Below are 24,685 nucleotides of genomic sequence, written 5' to 3' on the forward strand. Positions count from 1 at the left end.
ATTACCATGGTGCAATAAAGAAAAAGGGAGATGGAAAGACGAGATCGTAGAGATTGCCGGGGAAGATTGGACAGAAATAGCATGCGATAGAGACAGTTGGAAATGCCTGGAGAGGCCTTTACCCGCCGAGGGGTCCACACCTAAACAATGTGTTCAAATTTAATGACATTCTATTCTTACTGTAAAATCAATATTTTCTTAATTAAATGGACAATTTCTAAACAATGGAATAATAATATAACTACGCGAACATAAATAAAAATAATAAGTTATTAAAAAAATATAATAATAATATTCTAGAACACTATCAATTTAAAACTATTTTTAAATGCATGCTAGTTAGCAAGAAATAATTATAATGTAATGAAAGTAAAAATAGTAGTAATGCATGTTATGTAAGACTTTGGAATAATAAAGGCTTTTTTATTTTTATTTTTATTTATTTTATTTAATAAAGAAATAAAGAAAGAAAGAATATATGGAATAGTGGTAGGTATGATACAGACTTGGTCGTGTCGCGGCTGCGGACCCACGGTGTGTCTGCGCTGCGGGTCGGCGGGCTGCGCACGCGCCGCCGCCACCGCCACGCCACCTGCCTCGCCGAACTGGAAACACACACACATTAACCCCTCATATCCCATGGCCATAGAGAAATATAGTAAGACAAGAGTGCTCACTCCATACATCAGTTCAGACTATTAATTTCAGTGTCTACGTCTAGCATCGAGTAGCGGAACTATCAGTACTGCTATTTGACGATAGATGTAGCACCGACCGGAAAGTCTTATCTCAACAGCATAAGACTTTCTGGTCGGTGCTACATCTATTGTCAAGTAGCAGTACTGATAGTTCCGCTACTCGATGCTAGATGCTAATAGTCTTTTTGGTACTAAAACTGATGTATGGAGTGAGCACTCTATGTATTTTTTTCTCTATGATTTAGCTTATGGTGTTGGCTTATTTAAAACACAAGTCCCATAAAAGAAAAATAGAAAATTACGTAGGCCCCACAGAGACAGTAGCAATATTAAATTTGAATTTTAAAGAAACATCCCTATAAATGCCTCACTAGAAATGCCTTTTATGACATGTCAGAATATAATAATATTAATAATAATGATTTAATTGTAATTTAATTTTTTAATTTATTTTATTTATTTGAATTATGTTGATTATTATAATAGTGTTTTATTTTACTGTAACTCATGAATATTATATTAATGAATTGAAATTGACTAATTATAAGTATAAATTTTTGACATATAAAGTTTGTAATTTTATGAATAAAGAAATATGAATATGTATATATATTATACATGACAATAGCAGGCCAAATCCGGTTACAAACAGACCAAACCAGGGAAGATTGGCTAACTTTGGACGAGGCCTTTACCCTCAGAGGGGTTCTAGCATAATCATCTTCCTCGCGTTGTCCCGGCATTTTGGCCACGGCTCATGGGAGCCTGGGGTCCGCTTGGCAACTAATCCCAGTAATTAACGTAGGCACTAGTTTTTACGAAAGCGACTGCCATCTGGCCTTCCAACCCAGAGGGTAAACTAGGCCTTATTGGGATTAGTCCGGTTTCCTCGCGATGTTTTCCTTCGCCGAAAAGGGGTTCTTGCATAATAAAAAAAGAAAACCTAAAATAAGTGTATACTTTACCTAGTTTTAAAATAATATTACCTATTTTTTTAGTTAGTATTCGCTGACAAGTGGCCGTCCCTACAACGTAGTATCAGGATATTTTTAAACTCTACCAATGTTACTTAATATCAGAATTTTTTTTTTAAATCTCTATGTAACTTAGTAATGCATAATATGTATGTTTAATCCTAGAGATAGTTCGAAAAGTGGATAATGTGTGTAATACAAGTGTACTAATTTTATGATACTGACTACATATGTATTAACAGTATAAGTGTATTGGCTATAGCTGTAAACTTATACTTAGTGTTTACCTGAATAAAGACGATGGTTTATGTATAATTTGTTAACCCGTGCGAAGCCGTGGGTCGCTAGTAATATTATAAATAACCTGTTCTAGGCTGTCTGTCCGTTCAGACAAGTAGTCTACAGCGTCAGGCAGCACCAGGCAGTCTTGACACGAGTCTTCGGCATCCATCTGCTCCTCTGTCCCGCTCTAGCAACATACAACAGACAGAAACAACATTAACCTTTCATATGTATGTGGTGGCCGAAATCCACTGGTGTAATAAATAGGCAGGGGGAAAAAATCGTTTGGATATTTCAAAAAGTAGCCAATAGGGATGATGACACATGTTGAATTTTATAACAAAATCTAGTAAAATAGATGGCAAATGAGCAATTTATCCCAATAATGTGGATATTAAAATAAAATATTGAAAAATTACAAAAATACAGGACCTGAAAGTTTCAAAATTTAAGTTTGTTTTTTAACTTCCAAAAACGATAAAAGAAAGGGTACCATTCGATTCCTTACATTTCATCCAAAAAAATATTGTATAGCAACTATATACATAAACGCAATATTTCACCGACAAAAACGCAATTTTCTTGTTTTGTCCATACTACAAGATGGGCTCCCAGAGACCTTGACGTCACGTTCCCTTATCGTTTTGTTTAGGGCGTTTCGCGAGTGAAGTGCGACTGTCAGCCTTTGACTACAATTTCTGACTTTTGTGTTACTTTAATGCAAGGGGTCCCATATAGACATTTGGTCCTAAAAACAAACCCGATCGATTGATACTATAAATGGAAATTAATTATGTAGCCTATTCAACCATAAAGCAATATCATACTCAAAATCAAATCAAAACGCCTATTATTTTTGTAGTCGACATCTAGCATCGATTAGCGGAATTATCAGTACCGCTACTTGACAATAGATGTCACAAGTGTCGCGATTGACGAAAAGTGTATCGCTCAATAATTTACAACCAATATTATAAGCAGAAGGAGTTGAAAATAGAGTTCCGGTTAATCCGGTTATAATATTAGCTGAAAATTGTTGAGCATTAGAGTTTTAGTTTGCCGCGACATCTATTGTCAAGTAACGGTACTGATAATTCCGCTACTCGATGATAGATGTCGACAACGAAAATAATAGGCATTTTGGCAGGCGTGTCTCACTCCGCGATTTCGTCGCTTTGCTACAGGTAGCTAAAAGTACATCCGTTCCGCCCCAATTTTGGGGAAAGCCATAAGCCGCGCGCGGCGCTGTCGCCACCTAGCGGCCATATCTGTGCTGATCGTAACAGACGCGTTTTGTTAGAGAGTGAGTCTTCTGTACTTAGTACTATTTATTCTGTGTCTATGCTTACAATATTTTTCTATGGCTAAGTGTGTTTTATGTATACATTTGTACATACCTTACAGCTCGTGAGGTCTAGGGCTCCGCCACCTTGGTCTCCCGGTGGCGATTCCAGGGAGTCTAAAAAACATAGAAAACGACATACATGAAAATTAGTGTGCTAAAACTGTAAATACATAGGAAATTAAAAATCGGCCAAGTGCGAGTCGGACTCGCGCACGAGGGGTTCCGTACCATTACGCATAAAAACGACACAAAAAATCACGTTTGTTTCTTGAATATTTCGAATTTAAACTGTTGTGAGACATACTAACATTGAATAATTTTACGGTTTAGACTCACTTGTTTTAAGTCACTCGCGCGACATGTTTCGGAGAGCCTAGTGCTTGAGAAAGGAGACCTAGTGAGCGCGAGTGACTTAAAACAAGTGAGTCTAAACCGTAAAATTATTCAATGTTGAATATTTATTTTATTCTGTTTTTAGTATTTGTTGTTACAGCGGCAACAGAAATACATCATCTGTGAAAATTTCAACTGCCTATAGTTCGTTTTTTTTAGCGTTAGAATGAAGGTTAAGCGATCTTGAGATGTTCTTTTATTATAAATCACCATTGAAAAATAAGGCACAGCAAATATGTTAGAATTATAAATCATATACGATCTTTTACATTCTTTTGCTTTCATAAGTAATATATAAACTAATTTATTATAGCGTTTTTTCAATTTTTTGAAGTGAAAACTTCTTTAGCGGCACTGGGCACTTTTTGAGGTGGGGAAAAATGATAAACTCGAGACAGCGTAAGGCGATCACGTGACCGTAACGGGCGTAAGGCGATCACGTGACCGTAAGCCGCGTAAGGTGGCCATTCATAATTTAAATGGCATTTAAATCAATAAAGAAAAACTCAATGTTATTTGACATTTATGTTGCGGACTCCTTTTCAAAACTCTTTACTTTACCTATGTTCAAATAATTTGACGTTGTCATGGCAGTATGTAAATAAACATGTCAATGAAAAAGTGTGATCTTATTTGAGAATGATAATATATAATAAATAAATAGAATACCTCCGCTAAACGCATGTATCGTGTTACCGGGCGTCGGTAACATAGTGAGGTGAGTTTTCACTTCTATCGGCACTCCCGGAGTGCAACCGTTGTTGCTTGTTTTAATAAAAAGACACATTCAAAATTGTTTACATAAATGCTAAAAAAAACACACTATAGCTATCACGGTTCATGAGATACAGCCTGGTGACAGACAGTGGAGTCTTAGTCCCTCTATTACCCTTTAGGCATAGAGAAATATAGTAAGACAAGAGAGCTCACTCCATACATCAGTTCAGACTATTAATTTCAGTGTCTACATCTAGCATCGAGTAGCGGAACTATCAGTACTGCTACTTGACAATAGATATAGCACCGACCGGAAAGTCTCATCTCAACAGCATAAGACTTTCCGGTCGGTGCTACATCTATTGTCAAGTAGCAGTACTGATAGTTCCGCTACTCGATGCTAGATGCTAATAGTCTTTTTGGTACTACAACTGATGTATGGAGTGAGCACTCTATGTATTTTTTTCTCTATGCTTTAGGTACGGAACCCTAATAAGATGTATATCTGATGGTGTACCTCTATGTATCCGCTGGGTCCGTTGCTGAACTTTATCCATGAGGAGATGGTAGATGGCAGAGATGTGGTCGAAACGTTCTTCCTGGACAGACTGGAACAGCGGGAACATTACATTTACCAAAGAGAATAGATAGTATAGAGGGTTACTGTCATAGCATAGAGAAAAAAATACATAGAGTGCTCACTCCATACATCAGTTTTAGTAGCAAAAAGACTATTAGCATCTAGCATCGAGTAGCGGAACTATCAGTACTGCTACTTGACAATAGATGTAGCACCGACCGGAAAGTCTTATGCTGTTGAGATAAGACTCCGGTCGGTGCTACATCTATTGTCAAGTAGCAGTACTGATAGTTCCGCTACTCGATGCTAGATGTAGACACTGAAATTAATAGTCTGAACTGATGTATGGAGTGAGCACTCTTGTCTTACTTATTTCTCTATGTTAAGGGCAAGGTGGACATGTGGGACACACGGTCTGTGGTAGCTGTACCTGCTGTATGAGGGCGGGGGTGAGTAAGGGCAAGGTGGACATGTGGGACACACGGTCTGTGGTAGCTGTACCTGCTGTATGAGGGCGGGGGTGAGTAAGGGCAAGATGGACATGTGGGACACACGGTCTGTGGTATCTGTACCTGCTGTATGAGGGCGGGGGTGAGTAAGGGCAAGGTGGACGTGGGACACACGGTCTGTGGTAGCTGTACCTGCTGTATGAGGGCGGGGGTGAGTAAGGGCAAGGTGGACATGTGGGACACACGGTCTGTGCCAGCTGTATGAGGTCGGGGGTGAGTAAGGGCAAGGTGGACATGTGGGACACACGGTCTGTGCCAGCTGTACCTGCTGTATGAGGGCGGGGGTGAGTAAGGGCAAGGTGGACATGTGGGACACACGGTCTGTGGTAGCTGTACCTGCTGTATGAGGGCGGGGGTGAGTAAGGGCAAGGTGGACATGTGGGACACACGGTCTGTGCCAGCTGTACCTGCTGTATAAGGTCGGGGGTGAGTAAGGGCAAGGTGGACATGTGGGACACACGGTCTGTGGTAGCTGTACCTGCTGTATGAGGGCGGGGGTGAGTAAGGGCAAGGTGGACATGTGGGACACACGGTCTGTGGTAGCTGTACCTGCTGTATGAGGGCGGGGGTGAGTAAGGGCAAGGTGGACATGTGGGACACACGGTCTGTGGTAGCTGTACCTGCTGTATGAGGGCGGGGGTGAGTAAGGGCAAGGTGGACATGTGGGACACACGGTCTGTGCCAGCTGTATGAGGTCGGGGGTGAGTAAGGGCAAGGTGGACATGTGGGACACACGGTCTGTGCCAGCTGTACCTGCTGTATGAGGGCGGGGGTGAGTAAGGGCAAGGTGGACATGTGGGACACACGGTCTGTGGTAGCTGTACCTGCTGTATGAGGGCGGGGGTGAGTAAGGGCAAGGTGGACATGTGGGACACACGGTCTGTGCCAGCTGTACCTGCTGTATGAGGGCGGGGGTGAGTAAGGGCAAGGTGGACATGTGGGACACACGGTCTGTGGTAGCTGTACCTGCTGTATGAGGGCGGGGGTGAGTAAGGGCAAGGTGGACATGTGGGACACACGGTCTGTGCCAGCTGTACCTGCTGTATGAGGGCGGGGGTGAGTAAGGGCAAGGTGGACATGTGGGACACACGGTCTGTGGTAGCTGTACCTGCTGTATGAGGTCGGGGGTGAGTAAGGGCAAGGTGGACATGTGGGACACACGGTCTGTGGTAGCTGTACCTGCTGTATGAGGGCGGGGGTAAGGGCAAGGTCGACATGTGGGACACACGGTCTGTGGTAGCTGTACCTGCTGTATGAGGGCGGGGGTGAGTAAGGGCAAGGTGGACATGTGGGACACACGGTCTGTGGTAGCTGTACCTGCTGTATGAGGGCGGGGGTGAGTAAGGGCAAGGTGGACATGTGGGACACACGGTCTGTGGTAGCTGTACCGGCTGTATAAGGTCGGGGGTGAGTAAGGGCAAGGTGGACATGTGGGACACACGGTCTGTGGTAGCTGTACCTGCTGTATGAGGGCGGGGGTGAGTAAGGGCAAGGTGGACATGTGGGACACACGGTCTGTGGTAGCTGTACCTGCTGTATGAGGTCGGGGGTGAGTAAGGGCAAGGTGGACATGTGGGACACACGGTCTGTGCCAGCTGTACCTGCTGTATGAGGGCGGGGGTGAGTAAGGGCAAGGTGGACATGTGGGACACACGGTCTGTGGTAGCTGTACCTGCTGTATGAGGGCGGGGGTGAGTAAGGGCAAGGTGGACATGTGGGACACACGGTCTGTGCCAGCTGTACCTGCTGTATGAGGGCGGGGGTGAGTAAGGGCAAGGTGGACATGTGGGACACGGTCTGTGGTAGCTGTACCTGCTGTATGAGGGCGGGGGTGAGTAAGGGCAAGGTGGACATGTGGGACACACGGTCTGTGCCAGCTGTACCTGCTGTATAAGGTCGGGGGTGAGTAAGGGCAAGGTGGACATGTGGGACACACGGTCTGTGGTAGCTGTACCTGCTGTATGAGGGCGGGGGTGAGTAAGGGCAAGGTGGACATGTGGGACACACGGTCTGTGCCAGCTGTACCTGCTGTATGAGGTCGGGGGTGAGTAAGGGCAAGGTGGACATGTGGGACACACGGTCTGTGGTAGCTGTACCTGCTGTATGAGGGCGGGGGTGAGTAAGGGCAAGGTGGACATGTGGGACACACGGTCTGTGCCAGCTGTACCTGCTGTATGAGGGCGGGGGTGAGTAAGGGCAAGGTGGACATGTGGGACACACGGTCTGTGGTAGCTGTACCTGCTGTATGAGGGCGGGGGTGAGTAAGGGCAAGGTGGACATGTTCGGACACACGGTCTGTGCCATCTGTACCTGCTGTATGAGGGCGGGGGTGAGTAAGGGCAAGGTGGACATGTGGGACACACGGTCTGTGGTAGCTGTACCTGCTGTATGAGGGCGGGGGTGAGTAAGGGCAAGGTGGACATGTGGGACACACGGTCTGTGCCAGCTGTACCTGCTGTATAAGGTCGGGGGTGAGTAAGGGCAAGGTGGACATGTGGGACACACGGTCTGTGGTAGCTGTACCTGCTGTATGAGGGCGGGGGTGAGTAAGGGCAAGGTGGACATGTGGGACACACGGTCTGTGCCAGCTGTACCTGCTGTATGAGGGCGGGGGTGAGTAAGGGCAAGGTGGACATGTGGGACACACGGTCTGTGGTAGCTGTACCTGCTGTATGAGGGCGGGGGTGAGTAAGGGCAAGGTGGACATGTGGGACACACGGTCTGTGCCAGCTGTACCTGCTGTATGAGGTCGGGGGTGAGTAAGGGCAAGGTGGACATGTGGGACACACGGTCTGTGGTAGCTGTACCTGCTGTATGAGGGCGGGGGTGAGTAAGGGCAAGGTGGACATGTGGGACACACGGTCTGTGCCAGCTGTACCTGCTGTATGAGGGCGGGGGTGAGTAAGGGCAAGGTGGACATGTGGGACACACGGTCTGTGGTAGCTGTACCTGCTGTATAAGGTCGGGGGTGAGCCCGGGCAAGGTGAGCATGTGGGACAGCACGGTGTCGTGCGAGGGCGTCGCCGCCACGCCGGCCGGGTGACACGTGCACGCCCCCGTCGATGGATCTGACAAAAAAAAATTACTATAATAGGGTAATACATTTAGTATTTAAAAAAAAATTACACCATACATGAAATAAAGCACCGAAAGATTAATAGAGAAACGTAGACAGTAGTTCTTTTTAGATACAATTTCTGTTAAAACCCGTTTAAAGCCATAAAGAGTAGGTAATTTGATTGTGACGTCACATGCTAGTGTTTCATATAAATTCCAGAGTAGCAAAATTGTTTTGACAGTTCGAAAAAAGAAACTGAACTGAACAACAACTGTGCAACTCAGCTGAAACGTCGGAATTAAAGGTAAAAACAATGAAATTATATCGCGTTAGACCCGTTTGTGTAATTAAATACGAGTATGTGTACAAAGCGCGAGAGTTTAAAGTGTTATAAAAGAAACTGATTTGACTAGTAGTCAAATACCCTTTACCACCCTATACTGTCATACAGTAAAATGCAATTAATTATCTACGACACGGCCCTCCTGACTTTGGAAGCGTCCCAGCAACTCGGCCAACCTGATATTGCGTGCGTCCCCGTGTACCTATAGTTGGTCAAATCAATTTGTCAGTAAATGAGAACAAAAAAAACTATACTCATCCTTTTCTTTTGGGTGCTAGTACTAGTTTAAGACAAAGATAGTATGGTCTATGTTTGAGAGACAGTCTTTTGACAAACTCTACCTAGTACCTACTTTGGACAGTTTTAATATAAATTTTCAATTCGGCCATACCGATATTGTATGCGTCCTTGATGGAGGACACTCCTTTATTATGATACAAGACGTTGTCGTCAGGTGACAAGCAAAACTCACTAATTACTAAAAAATAATTAAACAAAAATCAACCTTCTTTTCGTACTAATATGCTTCACTATGGCTATGAACTTGTGGTGGTACTTAGTGAGTTTTGCTTGTCACCTGACGTGAAAGTGGTGTGAAAGTGACGTGTAAAAGTGCCCTTGTGGCCTATTTGCTGAATAAATGTTGAAGTTGAAGTGTGAATGCATTATTGCAGTAGTGCGTACATGACCATAAGACCTAAATTATATAATTATTACATTAACACTGCCTAGTATATTTTAGATTTAAGACTATTGCTGTGCCCTACCAGAGTCCGTGTGAAACTTACTATGTATTACCATGTAACACCAAATGTAACCATGAATGCAATAAATAAATTATGAATGATGAATTGTGACGTTATCTATGAAAAGGGACCTTGTTGTCGATGGCGCTTACGACATTATTGCCGCGTGACGCTGTGCGGCGTAAGCGCCATCGGCAATAAGGTCCCTTTTCATAGATAATGCCCCAATTATCATGTACATACCTATAGGCGCGGGAGGCCCGGGGCCGGCGTGGTGCGCGGCCAGCCAGCGGTGGCGCGCCACGCCGCGCAGCGAGAGCCGCTTCTCGGGCTCCACCACCAGCATGTGCCGGATCAGCTGCTCGCATTCTGGAATCGGACCAATACGTACATTTAAATCTAATTTGATTTGATTGTTAATGTTTAATTTTAGTTTTACTTAAGTTTTCCCTTATTTTTGTACATTGTGTCCATTACTGAGTGCCACCTAGTCCATCCACTGGGCCTTACTGAAAATCAGCGTCGCGGAGTGTGCCATGTGGCTCATACCGTGACACCTAGCTGAGTGAGGACCATTTAGCGCAACCTTTCATTTTGTGTTCTCTTTTGTTAGTTTTTAAGTTTGTTATTGTGCTAATAAATGCTTTTTCTTTCTTTCTTTCTAAATAAAAACCGGCCAAGTGCGAGCCGGACTCGCGCACGCAGGGTTACGCACCATCAACAAAAAATAGAGCAAAAAAAAACAAGTAAAAAAACGGTCGCCCATCCAAGTACTGACCCCGCCCGACATTGCTTAACTTCGGTCAAAATTCACGTTTGTTGTATGGGAGCCCCACTTAAATATTTATTTTATTCCGTTTTTAGTATTTGTTGTTATAGCGGCAACAGAAATACATCATCTGTGAAAATTTCAACTGTCTAGCTATCACGGTTCGTGAGATACAGCCTGGTGACAGACGGACGGACGGACAGCGGAGTCTTAGTAATAGGGTCCCGTTTTTACCCTTTGGGTACGGAACCCTAAAAAAGTATAATAATAATAAAACCATTCATTGTAAAAACGTTTACATATAAGTTTGAAAATGAAACTTAAAGTTAGTCTTTTAATTGATGAATCCCTAGTAAATAAATAAATATTATAGGACATTATTACACAAATTGACTAAGCCCCACGGTAAGCTCAAGAAAGCTTGTGTTGTGGGTACTCAGACAACGATATATATAATATACAAATACTTAACCCTTACAGGGATAAGTTCGCCTTTGTACATTGTATACTTTCTTTTAATTGTATCTTAACCTGTCTTATGTACAATAAAGTGTTTACATACATACATACTTAAATACATAGAAAACAACCATGACTCAGGAACAAATATCTGTGCTCATCACACAAATAAATGCCCTTACCGGGATTCGAACCCAAGACCGCGGCTTCACAGCCAAAATAAAACTTAAAATTAGTGTTTTAATTGATGAATCACTAGTGGGTAAAGGCCTCCTCCAATGCTGCCCATTGGTCCCTGTCCTGTGCTATCTATACATAATTTGATTGAAATCTGTCGATGATTAGTATTAGTATCTATATTGCACCCATGCGAAACAAATTTCTTATAATAAACATATTTAATTTATCATGTTTGTTTGTGGAGACTGGTCTATTTAAGCTTACACGAGCTATTATATTTAGTAACTTTATTTTTGAGGATGATTACATGGACACACCTCATTCGGTTCTCTTATGCTATTTTTATTATCATTTTCTTTCTTAATGAATGTTTTAATTAGGTATACAGGATTTTGACTCTTGGAGACCCTGTACATCTCTAAGGATAATTTGTTTAACTACTATATATTGTAATCTTTTAGTTATGATGACACTTAGAGACATTTACATCTCTAAATAATTTTAGATTATAGTTTTTGTATCTGTGTTTTTTTTTCAATACTATTGTTATAGCATTTTTTGCAATTCGACATTTAGAGACTTTATACATCTCTATGTAATACTTTAGTTTGTTCTGATATTTGTGGCTTAGTTGTATTTTATAATTGTTGATGTGTTTTTTTTTTTGCTGTATGTAAATTCCATGTTGACGTGTAAAAGTGCCCTTGTGGCCTATTTGCTGAATAAATGTTGTTGTTTGATGATCATGTTTTACCTTGCGACATGAAGTAGGGTATCCGGAACTTGCCGGCCAGCACCACCGCCCGTAGTTCGTGCAGCGTACCGCCGTCGAACGGTAGCGCGCCGCACACCAGCACGTATAGGACCACACCCAACGACTATAACAACAGAACATTTAAGAAGGAAGTTTTTAGGGTTCCGTTGCCAAATGGCAAAACACGGAACCCTTACGGATTCGTCATGTCTGTCTGTCTGTCCGTCTGTCTGTCCGTCCGTATGTCACAGCCACTTTTTTCTGAAACTATAAGAACTATACTGTTGAAACTTGGTAAGTAGATGTATTCTGTGAACCGCATTAAGATTTTCACACAAAAATAGAAAAAAAAAACAATAAATTTTGGGGGTTCCCCATACTTAGATCTGAAACTCAAATTTTTTTTTCATTAAACTTATACGTGTGGGGTATCTATGGATAGGTCTTCAAAAATTATATTGAGGTTTCTAATATCATTTTCTTCTAAACTGAATAGTTTGCGCGAGAGACACTTCCAAAGTGGTAAAATGTGTGTCCCCCCCTGTAACTTCTAAAATAAGAGAATGATAAAACTAAAAAAAATATATGATGTACATTACCATGCAAACTTCCACCGAAAATTGGTTTGAACATGATCTAGTAAGTATTTTTGTTTTAGTACGTCATAAATCCCCGAAATACGGAACCCTTCATGGGCGAGTCCGACTCGCACTTGGCCGCTTTTTTTTTATAGGTCATATTAAGACTTCGTATACCAAAGTGAAATCGCATACTTTTTTCACTATGGGACCCCAACTCAACTATAATATTCATTTCGATACAGTTTAGTCAACTATAATGAAATTGACCAATCGAAAGCGCGGAGCAAGTACCAGGGCCTCATGAGTTACGAGAAGGTGTCGTTGAGCAACCGGCCGGGGGCGCGGGGCGCGGGGCCGGGTCGCGTACGAGTATTATGAAGGTATCGCGGCTGCTCGCGCATCTTAGCTCTATACTTTTGGTTTTTTTACCTACATATATGATTCTTCTACTAGTTTTAAGTATTTTTTTGTTGACTCGTAGAAAAAGTATTGTATACAATAGTGATATAATCAAGCTTTTCCTTTTCCTTTTAGAAAAGCTCTCCATTATATCACGATTGCATAAAATACTATTTTAGGGTTCCGTATCTCAAAAGGAAAAAAACTTTACCTATAGATGACAGGAAAACGGAGGAGTCGGGCTTAATGTAAGGAACCCTTCACACACTAACACACACTTCACACGTACAGTCATCATCAGATATATCGAAGCAGCCAAGGTCTTCACAAATATCTGAGCAGTCCCTGTATTTTCTACACTTTAAAGTGGTATATTCCCATTTGTTCCCGCCTCACGTGACCTCCCGGCGGGGAAAATGGGAATGATTTATATGCTGCGCCTATTCCGATCTGTACCCGACGGTGACAAATGGGTATACATCGTTAAAGTGCAGGTTCTTTAGATATATCGGTGATTGTACTATACCATAGAGAAATATAGTAATTCGAGTGCTCACTCCATACGTCAGCTTTGGTACCAAAAAGACTTATTTTCGTAGTCGACATCTAGCATCGAATAGGGGAATTATCAGTACCGCTACTTGACACTAGATGTCTAGTGAGTCGCGACTAACGAAAATTGTATTGAACAACAATTGACAACTAATATTAAATCAGAAGGAATTGAAAATAGAGTTCCGGCTAATCCGGTTATATTATTCGCTGAAAATTGTTGAGCATTAGACTTTTTGGTCGGTGCAACATCTATTGTCAACTAGCCATGAATCTAGTATAACTGGATTGGCCATGAGTGGTGGGGATAACTGACAGAACGGGATAGACTTATGTATCTTTCAGTAGGAGTAGCAGAGAAAACGCTATTATTGTTTGTCCTTGTCACAGTCTCACATCTTGTTTTATTCCCCACCATAAATTGACCACCGTGATTGGTCGAATTCATTTGTTGCCCACCATAACAAATAAATTCGACCAATCATAGCGTCGCACGAATTTATATGTTTTGTCCCTCACGGAGGCACGCGTAGACCACTTCTATAGGATGCTACCTTCTATGCAACTAGCAGTACTGATAAATTCCGCCACTTGACGCTAGATGTCGACTACGAAATAAGTCGCGTTTTGATAAGAAAACTGATGTATATGGAGTTACCACTCTTTCTTTACTTATATTTCTCTATACTATGGTATAAACTGACCCATATATCTGCTTTCGGACCGTCGTATCTCCGCCCCTCGAAGAGTTCAGGCGCGGCGTACGGCGGACTATACCTTGAGCTGCCCACTGTCCCATATATGGGACATACTCACCCATATATCTGCTTTAGGCCCGTCGTATCTCCGCCCCTCGAAGAGTTCAGGCGCGGCGTACGGCGGACTATACCTTGAGCTGCCCACTGTCCCATATATGGGACATACTCACCCATATATCTGCTTTAGGCCCGTCGTATCTCCGCCCCTCGAAGAGTTCAGGCGCGGCGTACGGCGGACTATACTTGAGCTGCCCACTGTCCCATATATGGGACATACTCACCCATATATCTGCTTTAGGCCCGTCGTATCTCCGCCCCTCGAAGAGTTCAGGCGCGGCGTACGGCGGACTATACCTTGAGCTGCCCACTGTCCCATATATGGGACATACTCACCCATATATCTGCTTTAGGCCCGTCGTATCTCCGCCCCTCGAAGAGTTCAGGCGCGGCGTACGGCGGACTATACCTTGAGCTGCCCACTGTCCCATATATGGGACATACTCACCCATATATCTGCTTTAGGCCCGTCGTATCTCCGCCCCTCGAAGAGTTCAGGCGCGGCGTACGGCGGACTATACTTGAGCTGCCCACTGTCCCATATATGGGACATACTCACCCATATATCTGCTTTAGGCCCGTCGTATCTCCGCCCCTCGAAGAGTTCAGGCGCGGCGTACGGCGGACTATACCTTGAGCTGCCCACTGTCCCATACATGGGACATACTCACCCATATATCTGCTTTAGGCCCGTCGTATCTCCGCCCCTCGAAGAGTTCAGGCGCGGCGTACGGCAGACTATACCTTGAGCTGCCTACTGTCCCATATATGGGACATACTCACCCATATATCTGCTTTAGGCCCGTCGTATCTCCGCCCCTCGAAGAGTTCAGGCGCGGCGTACGGCGGACTATACCTTGAGCTGCCCACTGTCCCATATATGGGACATACTCACCCATATATCTGCTTTAGGCCCGTCGTATCTCCGCCCCTCGAAGAGTTCAGGCGCGGCGTACGGCGGACTATACCTTGAGCTGCCCACTGTCCCATATATGGGACATACTCACCCATATATCTGCTTTAGGCCCGTCGTATCTCCGCCCCTCGAAGAGTTCAGGCGCGGCGTACGGCGGACTATACCTTGAGCTGCCCACTGTCCCATATATGGGACATACTCACCCATATATCTGCTTTAGGCCCGTCGTATCTCCGCCCCTCGAAGAGTTCAGGCGCGGCGTACGGCGGACTATACCTTGAGCTGCCCACTGTCCCATACATGGGACATACTCACCCATATATCTGCTTTAGGCCCGTCGTATCTCCGCCCCTCGAAGAGTTCAGGCGCGGCGTACGGCAGACTATACCTTGAGCTGCCTACTGTCCCATATATGGGACATACTCACCCATATATCTGCTTTAGGCCCGTCGTATCTCCGCCCCTCGAAGAGTTCAGGCGCGGCGTACGGCGGACTATACCTTGAGCTGCCCACTGTCCCATATATGGGACATACTCACCCATATATCTGCTTTAGGCCCGTCGTATCTCCGCCCCTCGAAGAGTTCAGGCGCGGCGTACGGCGGACTATACCTTGAGCTGCCCACTGTCCCATATATGGGACATACTCACCCATATATCTGCTTTAGGCCCGTCGTATCTCCGCCCCTCGAAGAGTTCAGGCGCGGCGTACGGCGGACTCCCGCACCAGGTGGCCAGCGCGGCCCCGCGCACGTACTCGTTGCTGAATCCGAAGTCTGCCAACTGAAATACGACGTACACTATTAAAAGACAGTCCTAATAAAGACATAATACTTAGTTTATGTGACTGATACAGAATGAAAGGCACACACGAGACACACACGAAACACGAGTATGGGTTCACAAGAGCAGGGTTCTAAAGGATAATTATCAATTTGATAATAAACTAATAAAATTTATAAAAATAGCAAAAAACGTCCAATTATTTTTTTACTATCAAAGAAAATAAATAAAGCACCATCCATACCTGGGATAGTTATCAAAGACTATAATTATCTGGATGATTTCGAACCCTGCACAAGAGTGTTTTAATGCCTACTTATGTACAGTTATAAACACTACTTTATCTACACATATATTATAAGATATAAGATTTATAAGCGTATGATGCATTCAGGAACGGAATGTTACGACCGCCATTGCGGCATTTGATTACACACAATAAAACGTCATTTCGACGGATACTATAAATGCTGTCCCACTCTACTCTATAGCTGTCTCACGTACCTTGATGTTCATGTGTGTGTCCAGCAGGAGGTTCTCTGCCTTGAGGTCTCTGTGCACGACCCCTCGGGCATGGCAGTACCCTACCGCAGACACCATTTGTGTAAACAGCCGCGCTGCTTGCGGCTCCGGCATACGCCCTTTTGATACTAGGTGATCTGGAAGGGTAATACATTTTTGGCAAAAACTTCATTTTTGTTACACGCTTTTATCGCTGACTGTACTTTTCTTACGACAGACAACTAATACTCATCGAGACAATTCTAAAAACCCCTAACACAATTAGGTTGCGTTGTTTCATCACAGAGTTCCTATGGCCACCTCCTGTCTCCATCATCAGATCAGCTCGATGGTACCATAATATTGCATTGTCACCCGACTTACACGTGTATGCAAAATTTCAGCTCAATCGGAAACCGGGAAGTGGATCAAATTTAACTTGCAAGATTCCATTACAATTTAGTTACATACAGGTCGACCTAATAAAAGCGTGTTAAAAATCAGTAACTATTACTTATGAAAGCAAAATAATGTAAATAATCGTATATGATTTACAATTGTTACATATTTGCCGTGACTTATTTATCAAAAGTGTTTTTCAATAAAAAGGCACGTCCAGATTGTTTACCTTTTTTCTAATGCTAAAAAAACGAACTATAGAACAGCGACATCTAGTTGCAAGTTGTTAGTTGATTGGGCAACTATAAAACTAAACATTACTACATTTTGAAATGAAATGAAATGACAATTGGTTTATTGCCATAAAAAGTACAAAAATATAAACTATATCAATTTAAACTCACTATTCTAATAATATTATCAATCAAGCAATTCGTCCATTCTTGGGATTAGTTGTCAAGCGGACCCCAGGCTCCCATGAGCCGTGGCAAAATTCCGGGATAACACGAGGAATAAGAGAGAGAGAGAGAGATTCTAATAATATTAAATATACCTTGTAAGTTATAAGTACTTATAAGTTATTTGTCACTAACTTACCGAATATTTCCCCGTTCGGAGCGTATTCTGTCACTAGGTATATTGTGTGTGTGCTTTCCATCACCTACAACAACAAAATAGCGTTTAAATTACATTTTTGAATGTTTTAATACGAAATAAATGTCATATACTAAGGAAAAGTGCCTAAGGTCGAACAAGCACTCTCTGCTGCCGTTATCGCGACCCAGTACCATAGAGAAAAAAATACATAGATTGCTCACTCCATACATCAGTTATACTCGTAGTACCAAAAATACTATTAGCATCTAGCATCGAGTAGCTACTATCAGTACTGCTATTTGACAATAGATGTAGACACTGAAGTTAATAGTCTAACTGATGTATGGAGTGAGCACTCTTGTCTTACTATATTTCTCTAGTGTGGGTGTCGCAGTCTCTTCATAATTGCTATTTAAACGTCTTCTTCAGGTTATCTTACAGTCTGGCCTGTTACAAGGTCACCCCGACCCGGTACTGGGTATCTTACCTGGTATAATCGGACTGTGTGTGGGTGCCGCATTCTCTTCATAATTGCTAATTAACGTCTTCTTCGGGTTATCTTACAGTCTGGCCTGATACAGGGTCATTCCGACCCGGTACTGGGTATTTTACCTGGTATAATCGCACTATGTGTGGGTGCCGCAGTCTCTTCATAATTGCTATTTAAACGTTTTCTTCTGGTTATCTTACAGTCTGGCCTGTTACAGGGTCACCCCGACCCGGTACTGGGTATCTTACCTGGTATAATCGCATTATGTGTGGGTGTCGCAGTCTCTTCATAATTGCTATTTAAACGTCTTCTTCAGGTTATCTTACAGTCTGGCCTGATACAGGGTCATTCCGACCCGGTACTGGGTATCTTACCTGGTATAATCGCATTATGTGTGGGTGTCGCAGTCTCTTCATAATTGCTATTTAAACGTCTTCTTCGGGTTATCTTACAGTCTGGCCTGCTACAGGGTCATTCCGACCCGGTACTGGGTATTTTACCTGGTATAATCGCACTATGTGTGGGTGCCGCATTCTCTTCATAATTGCTATTTAAACGTTTTCTTCTGGTTATCTTACAGTCTGGCCTGTTACAAGGTCACCCCGACCCGGTACTGGGTATCTTACCTGGTATAATCGGACTGTGTGTGGGTGTCGCATTCTCTTCATAATTGCTAATTAACGTCTTCTTCGGGTTATCTTACAGTCTGGCCTGATACAGGGTCATTCCGACCCGGTACTGGGTATTTTACCTGGTATAATCGCACTATGTGTGGGTGTCGCAGTCTCTTCATAATTGCTATTTCTCTAAAAGTCTTCTTTAGGTTGTCTTCGTCCAGTCGGCTTTTGTCTATTATTTTTATCGCGACCTGGAATTTAAACAGAAAAAAAATTGAACTTTATTTCATTTCTGAGACCTTTATTGACCGAGCGTTAGCGAAGGTCTCCGTTTCAGCTTGGGCAAAAATGATGATTTATTACGTAATACCTACTTTAAATAAAGACTATGTTTTGTATGATTTAATTAGTAATTACAAATGCATAGGTTTCAGATTTTCCCCTATAGATATTTGTAGTAAAAAACGTTTTTACTTGCCAAATTTCATAGTTCTAAGGTCAGCGGAAAGTATCCTATAAATTTTGATTTTGAAGTATCGAAATATACGTCTTTTGCGACATAAGCAGCCGTATCTTTTCTTTACAGAATCAAGGGACCGTAGGCAAAACCATACACTGTAGACCTGAGTATATGGTCTATACTCAGGTTTACACTGTAGACCGGAGTATATGGTTTAAACTATGGTCCCATGAACCTGTAAAAAAAATCAAACTTCTAAAGCTAATCTCAAATCGATATCTCCACGCGTTCCCGAGATAAAGGGTTTTGACAGACAGACGGAGGGACGGGCGGACACACAGACGGATCAGTGATCCTATACTATATGGGTTCCGTTTTTTTCTTTTTGAGGTACGGAACCCTAAAATTCATAACTGGAATGTTTCGTTGCAACGAAACGCACCCCTTGGCACGATAAACCTTGACCCGTCCTGTTCGAGGTCAATCGAAGACCTTACAGAACCAGACATGGCATAATAAACACGTCACTACAGTTCCACCGTTTAACTGAGCCGGTTGGTAAGAATAAGAACTTTAAGAAGTTGCATGTGATCTGTGTAAGGCCTGAGTGGGCGCTCGAGTTGGGCGTGCAGCGGGGCGGGGCGTGCGGTGTGCATGTTAAACAAATGCAAGCGTATAGGAGCGGCCTTAGTGCACGCTGCTCACATCACGCGTGAGCCCGATGCCACGCTGCACGCCCCGCCGAACGCTCCGCTTCGAGCGTCCACTCAGACCTTACACTAAGACATTTCTTGCTTTACTGCAGTATGCTGCACTAGCGACCCGCCCCGGCTTCGCACGGGTTAACAAATTACAAAATACATAAACCTTCCTCCTGAATCACTCTATTTATTAAAAAAAACCGCATCAAAACCGGTTGCATAGTTTTAAAGATCTAAGCATACATACAGACAGACAGACAGCGGGAAGCGACTTTGTTTTATACTATGTAGTGATGTACATAGTACATACTTCAGGTAGTACAGCCAGCAGCAATAATTGCTAAGCGGGCGAACAACTTCTGCTGCTGACTGTATAATGTACATAAGTAGGTATACTATAAGTTGATCGAAAACATACTAAGGGCCCGTACACAAATGTTTCAATTGGTATTCGACCCTCTGTAGACACGCCCTAACACGAAAGCTCGGCAAGGCCAGGTTGGGAGCTTCCGCGGCACAGACGTACACACAGGTCAAGGCGAGCGGGCGAGGCCGACTGGAAGACATCCCTTGATGGGTTAAGGCCGACTTTAAATTATACTGTAGGTTTTGTACTTAATAAATGAGGCTAAAAAAATGGTTGCAACTATCATGAACCCAAAAGCTTTGTTTTTTTAATACCACGTCGGTGGCAAACAAGCATACGGCGCGCCTGATGGTAAGCAGTCACCGTATCCTATGGACGCCTACAACTCAAGCGCGTTGCCGACCCGTTAAAGACCTGTACACTCCTTTTTTGAACACCCCTGCTGCATACTGTAGCCCCTCGAGAAAACCCCTTCTTTAGATTGGCACAGGTACCTGGGGCCCGTTTCTCAAAGGCTTGTAACTTGTAATACAAGTGGAAGTCCCTTTCTAACAAAAGCTGTCAAAAAATGACATCAGCTTGTATTACACAACAACATAACATGACACATAACATTGTATTGTATTGTACAAGTTACAAGCTTTTGAGAAACGTGCCCGTGATGACATGTGCCTTCTGCATGTTTATTGTATATATGTATGTATATACTTTATTGTACAGTGGCCATCGGATATATCTGAGCGTCCAAGGTGCTCACAAATATCTGAAAATGCCTTTATTTGCCTAGCCTTGCTTGCATGCGTTGGAAGGTAGATGGTATTGAGAGTGTTTTTTAGGGTTCCGTACCCAAAGGGTAAAAACGGGACCCTATTACTAAGACTCCGCTGTCCGTCCGTCCGTCCGTCCGTCTGTCACCAGGCTGTATCTCACGAACTGTGATAGCTAGACAGTTGAAATTTTCACAGATGATGTATTTCTGTTGCCGCTATAACAACAAATGCTAAAAACAGAATAAAATAAAGATTAAGTGGGGCTCTCATACAACAAACGTGATTTTTGACCGAAGTTAAGCAACGTCGGGAGGGGTCAGTACTTGGATGGGTGACCGTTTTTTTGCTTGTTTTGCTCTATTTTTTGTTTATGGTGCGGAACCCTCCGTGCGCGAGTCCGACTCGCACTTGGCCGGTTTTTATTTATTTTTGACAATAGAGGCGTGTTCAGATATTTGCGAGCGCCTTAGCCGCTCCGATATATCTGATGGCGACTTGCAATCCGGAGGTCGCGGGTTTAAACCCCGGCTCGTACCAATGAGTTTTTCGGAACTAATGTACGAAATATCATTTGATATTTACCAGTCGGTTAGTCGGTTGGAAGGTCAGATGGCAGTCGCATTCGTAAAAGCTAGTGCTCATGCCAATTACTGGGATTAGTTGCCAAGCGGACCCCAGGCTCCCATGAGCCGTGGCAAAATGCCGTGAGAGTCAGAATGGCGGGTGTATGTAAATAAAAATGAACAAAAAGCATACCATATTTTAGTACCTAATTTGTACTATTTGGTACCTCATATAAAAAAATTAGTACCTCACGGTATTTAAAGTTATTACCAAAAAACGTTACACCCGCCAACCTGACAGTCAGAATGGCGGGTGTATTTTATTACGCTATGATCCCGCGATTATTGATAAATTCTATAAAAGCCAAATTTTAGTACCTTTTTAATACTTTAATATTCAATTATAAATTGAACCATTTTATTTGTGGTTTCCGAGTTTTACTAATTTTACACATTGCATTGCTATTAAAAAAAATCAGGCGCTTTAATTTTTCACCGTATCGATATCGTTTTTAAGAAAAAACGCTACGCTACAACTATTTTTATTACGCCAGGATTTAGTACCTTTCATGTTTAATCTGTTACCCTTTCACGGTTAATCTGTTAGGTTCAATTAACTATGAAAATTACGTCTTACAAATGGCCAGGAGCAGCCATGTCAAGGGATGCTTCCTAAGAAGAAATTCCGCTCTTCATTGTGCATGTAATTGTGCACCTAATACCTATTCTTAAGTACATGGTGATTAATCAAATAAAACTTGCAAATTATGTCTGTTTGTCCGTATATTAGTGTGATGAATATACTTCTTTGTGGGATTCCGTTGATGTCCTTGTTTTGCTAAGAAATGCTAAGTACCACATACTATATTCTACTGTGAATACGATTGAAATACATACCTTTTACAAACAATATTTTCATTTAACTATTCTTACATGAGGTTTTTCTATCGTCTCGGTTAGTTTCTTAACTTATACATAACTAACAAAATACCACACCCGGTAGTATTTTCATGTTTAATATCCAAAAGGTGGATACAGGGTGGATTTTCTTTTTGAGTCAGTGAGGGCAGCTACCAGATCCCGTGCTGCTACGAGAAAACGGTCTTAGAAGACCTTCCCTCGATTTCAAATTAATAAAGATTGGCTTTTACAGATTTTGAAAAAAATATACAGGGTGCGAGAAAAAGGTCATTTTTGCAAACTTGTTGAAGTGAAAACTTCTTTGGCGGCGCTGGGCACTTTTTGAGGTGGGGAAAAAATGATAAACTCGAGACAGCGTAAGGCGATCACGTGACCGTAAGGGGCGTAAGGCGATCACGTGGCATTTAAATGAATAAAGAAAAACTCAATGTTATTTGACATTTATGTTGCGGACTCCTTTTCAAGACTCTTTACCTATGTTCAAATAATTTGACGTTGTCATGGCAGTATGTAAATAAACATGTCAATGAAAAAGTGTGATCTTATTTGAGAATGATAATAATATATAATAAATAAATAGAATACCTCCGCTAAACGTATGTATCGTGTTACAGGGCGTCGGTAACATAGTGTGGTGAGTTTTCACTTCTATCGGCACTCCCGGAGTGCAACCGTTGTTGCTTGTTTTTTGATGCCAATCGATCCCATTCCTATTGAGCATCAAAAGCTTGTATGGAACCAAAAAAAACATCCGGCTAGAAAAGCCACAAATCGGGGAAAACTTTTCCCATACTCTTTGTATGAAAAGGAAACTTTTATTTTTCACATGCTATTTTTGTATGCCAATCGATTTCCTTCCTATTCAGTATCAATAGTTTCCTTGGGGTCAACTTACGGTAATGTACTAAAAAGTCAACAAATAAAAAAAAACTTTTTCCATACATTTACTATGGAGAAAACGTGAAATTTAATTCACATTCTTCTATCTGCCCAATCAGTCCTGTTCCTGTTACATTTAAAGATCATAATACTGTATGAAGACATCATACTGCTGTAAGACTGATGGGCGAGATAGAAAATTGGATAGGAATGGAATCGATTTTCATACAAAAATAGCATGTGAAAAATAAAAGTTTTCATTTTCATACAAATTGTATGGGAAAAGTTTTCCTCGATTTGTGGCTTTTTTAGTCGGATTTTCTTTTGGTTCTTTTGATCCTCAATAGGAATGAGATCGATTGGCATCAAAAAAAAGTTTGCAAAAATGACCTTTTTCTCGCACCCTGTATTTTTTTTTTCAAAATCTGTAAAAGCCAATCTTTATTAATTTGAAATCGAGGGAAGGTCTTCTAAGACCGTTTTCTCGTAGCAGCACGGGATCTGGTAGCTGCCCTCACTGACTCAAAAAGAAAATCCACCCTGTATAGAACCTTTTGGATATTAAACATGAAAATACTACCGGGTGTGGTATTTTGTTAGTTATGTATAAGTTAAGAAACTAACCAAGACGATAGAAAAACCTCATGTAAGAATAGTTAAATGAAAATATTGCTTGTAAAAGGTATGTAGTATAGAGTCGAGTTCGATTATCAATGGGGTAAAAATATAGTATGTAGTACTTAGCATATCTTAGCAAAACAAGGACATCAACGGGATCCCACAAAGAAGTATATTCATCACACTAATATAGGGACAAACAGACATAATTTGCAAGTTTTATTTGATTAATCACCATGTACTTAAGAGTAGGTATTAGGTGCACAATTACATGCACAATGAAGAGCGGAATTTCTTCTTAGGAAGCATCCTTTGACATGGCGCCTGGCCATTTGTAAGACGTAATTTTCATAGTTAATTGAACCTAACAGATTAACCGTGAAAGGGTAACAAATTAAACATGAAAGGTACTAAATCCTGGCGTAATAAAAATAGTTGTAGCGTAGCGTTTTTTCTTAAAAACGATATAGATACGGTGAAAAATTAAAGCGCCTGAAATTTTTTAATAGCAATGCAATGTGTAAAATTAGTAAAACTCGGAAACCACAAATAAAATGGCTCAATTTATAATTGAATATTAAAGTACTAAAAAGGTACTAAAATTTGGCTTTTATAGAATTTATCAATAATCGCGGGATCATAGCGTAATAAAATACACCCGCCATTCTGACTGTCAGGTTGGCGGGTGTAACGTGTTTTGGTAATAACTTTAAATTCCGTGAGGTACTAATTTTTTTATATGAGGTACCAAATAGTACAAATTAGGTACTAAAATATGGTATGCTTTTTGTTTATTTTTGTTTACATACACCCGCCATTCTGACTCTCACAAAATGCCGGGACAACGCGAGGAAGATGTTGATGTGTATGTATGTATATACTTTATTGTACATTCGCCATCAGATAAATCGGAGCGGCTAAAGGCGCTCACAAATATCTGAACACGCCC

The 24,685-nt window shown here is 42.2% G+C and overlaps 1 protein-coding gene across 1 annotated transcript in view; it reads right to left on the minus strand.

The window, feature by feature from the left end:
• The window catches only part of LOC134660383 (serine/threonine-protein kinase par-1), a 67,668-nt gene that overhangs the window by 30,627 nt on the left and 12,356 nt on the right, over positions 1 to 24,685 (minus strand). Inside the window, exons 2-11 of the mRNA XM_063516116.1 lie at positions 18,592 to 18,708; positions 17,351 to 17,414; positions 16,358 to 16,512; positions 15,722 to 15,853; positions 11,808 to 11,931; positions 9,889 to 10,014; positions 8,448 to 8,566; positions 4,898 to 5,017; positions 2,037 to 2,141; positions 507 to 605 (exon numbers count right to left, since the gene is read on the minus strand). Coding sequence (XP_063372186.1) covers positions 507 to 605; positions 2,037 to 2,141; positions 4,898 to 5,017; positions 8,448 to 8,566; positions 9,889 to 10,014; positions 11,808 to 11,931; positions 15,722 to 15,853; positions 16,358 to 16,512; positions 17,351 to 17,414; positions 18,592 to 18,708 — 1,161 coding nt within the window. The remainder of the gene's footprint in view (positions 1 to 506; positions 606 to 2,036; positions 2,142 to 4,897; positions 5,018 to 8,447; positions 8,567 to 9,888; positions 10,015 to 11,807; positions 11,932 to 15,721; positions 15,854 to 16,357; positions 16,513 to 17,350; positions 17,415 to 18,591; positions 18,709 to 24,685) is intronic.

Source organism: Cydia amplana, chromosome 27 (assembly GCF_948474715.1).
Source record: "Cydia amplana chromosome 27, ilCydAmpl1.1, whole genome shotgun sequence".
NCBI classification, from domain to species: domain Eukaryota; kingdom Metazoa; phylum Arthropoda; class Insecta; order Lepidoptera; family Tortricidae; genus Cydia; species Cydia amplana.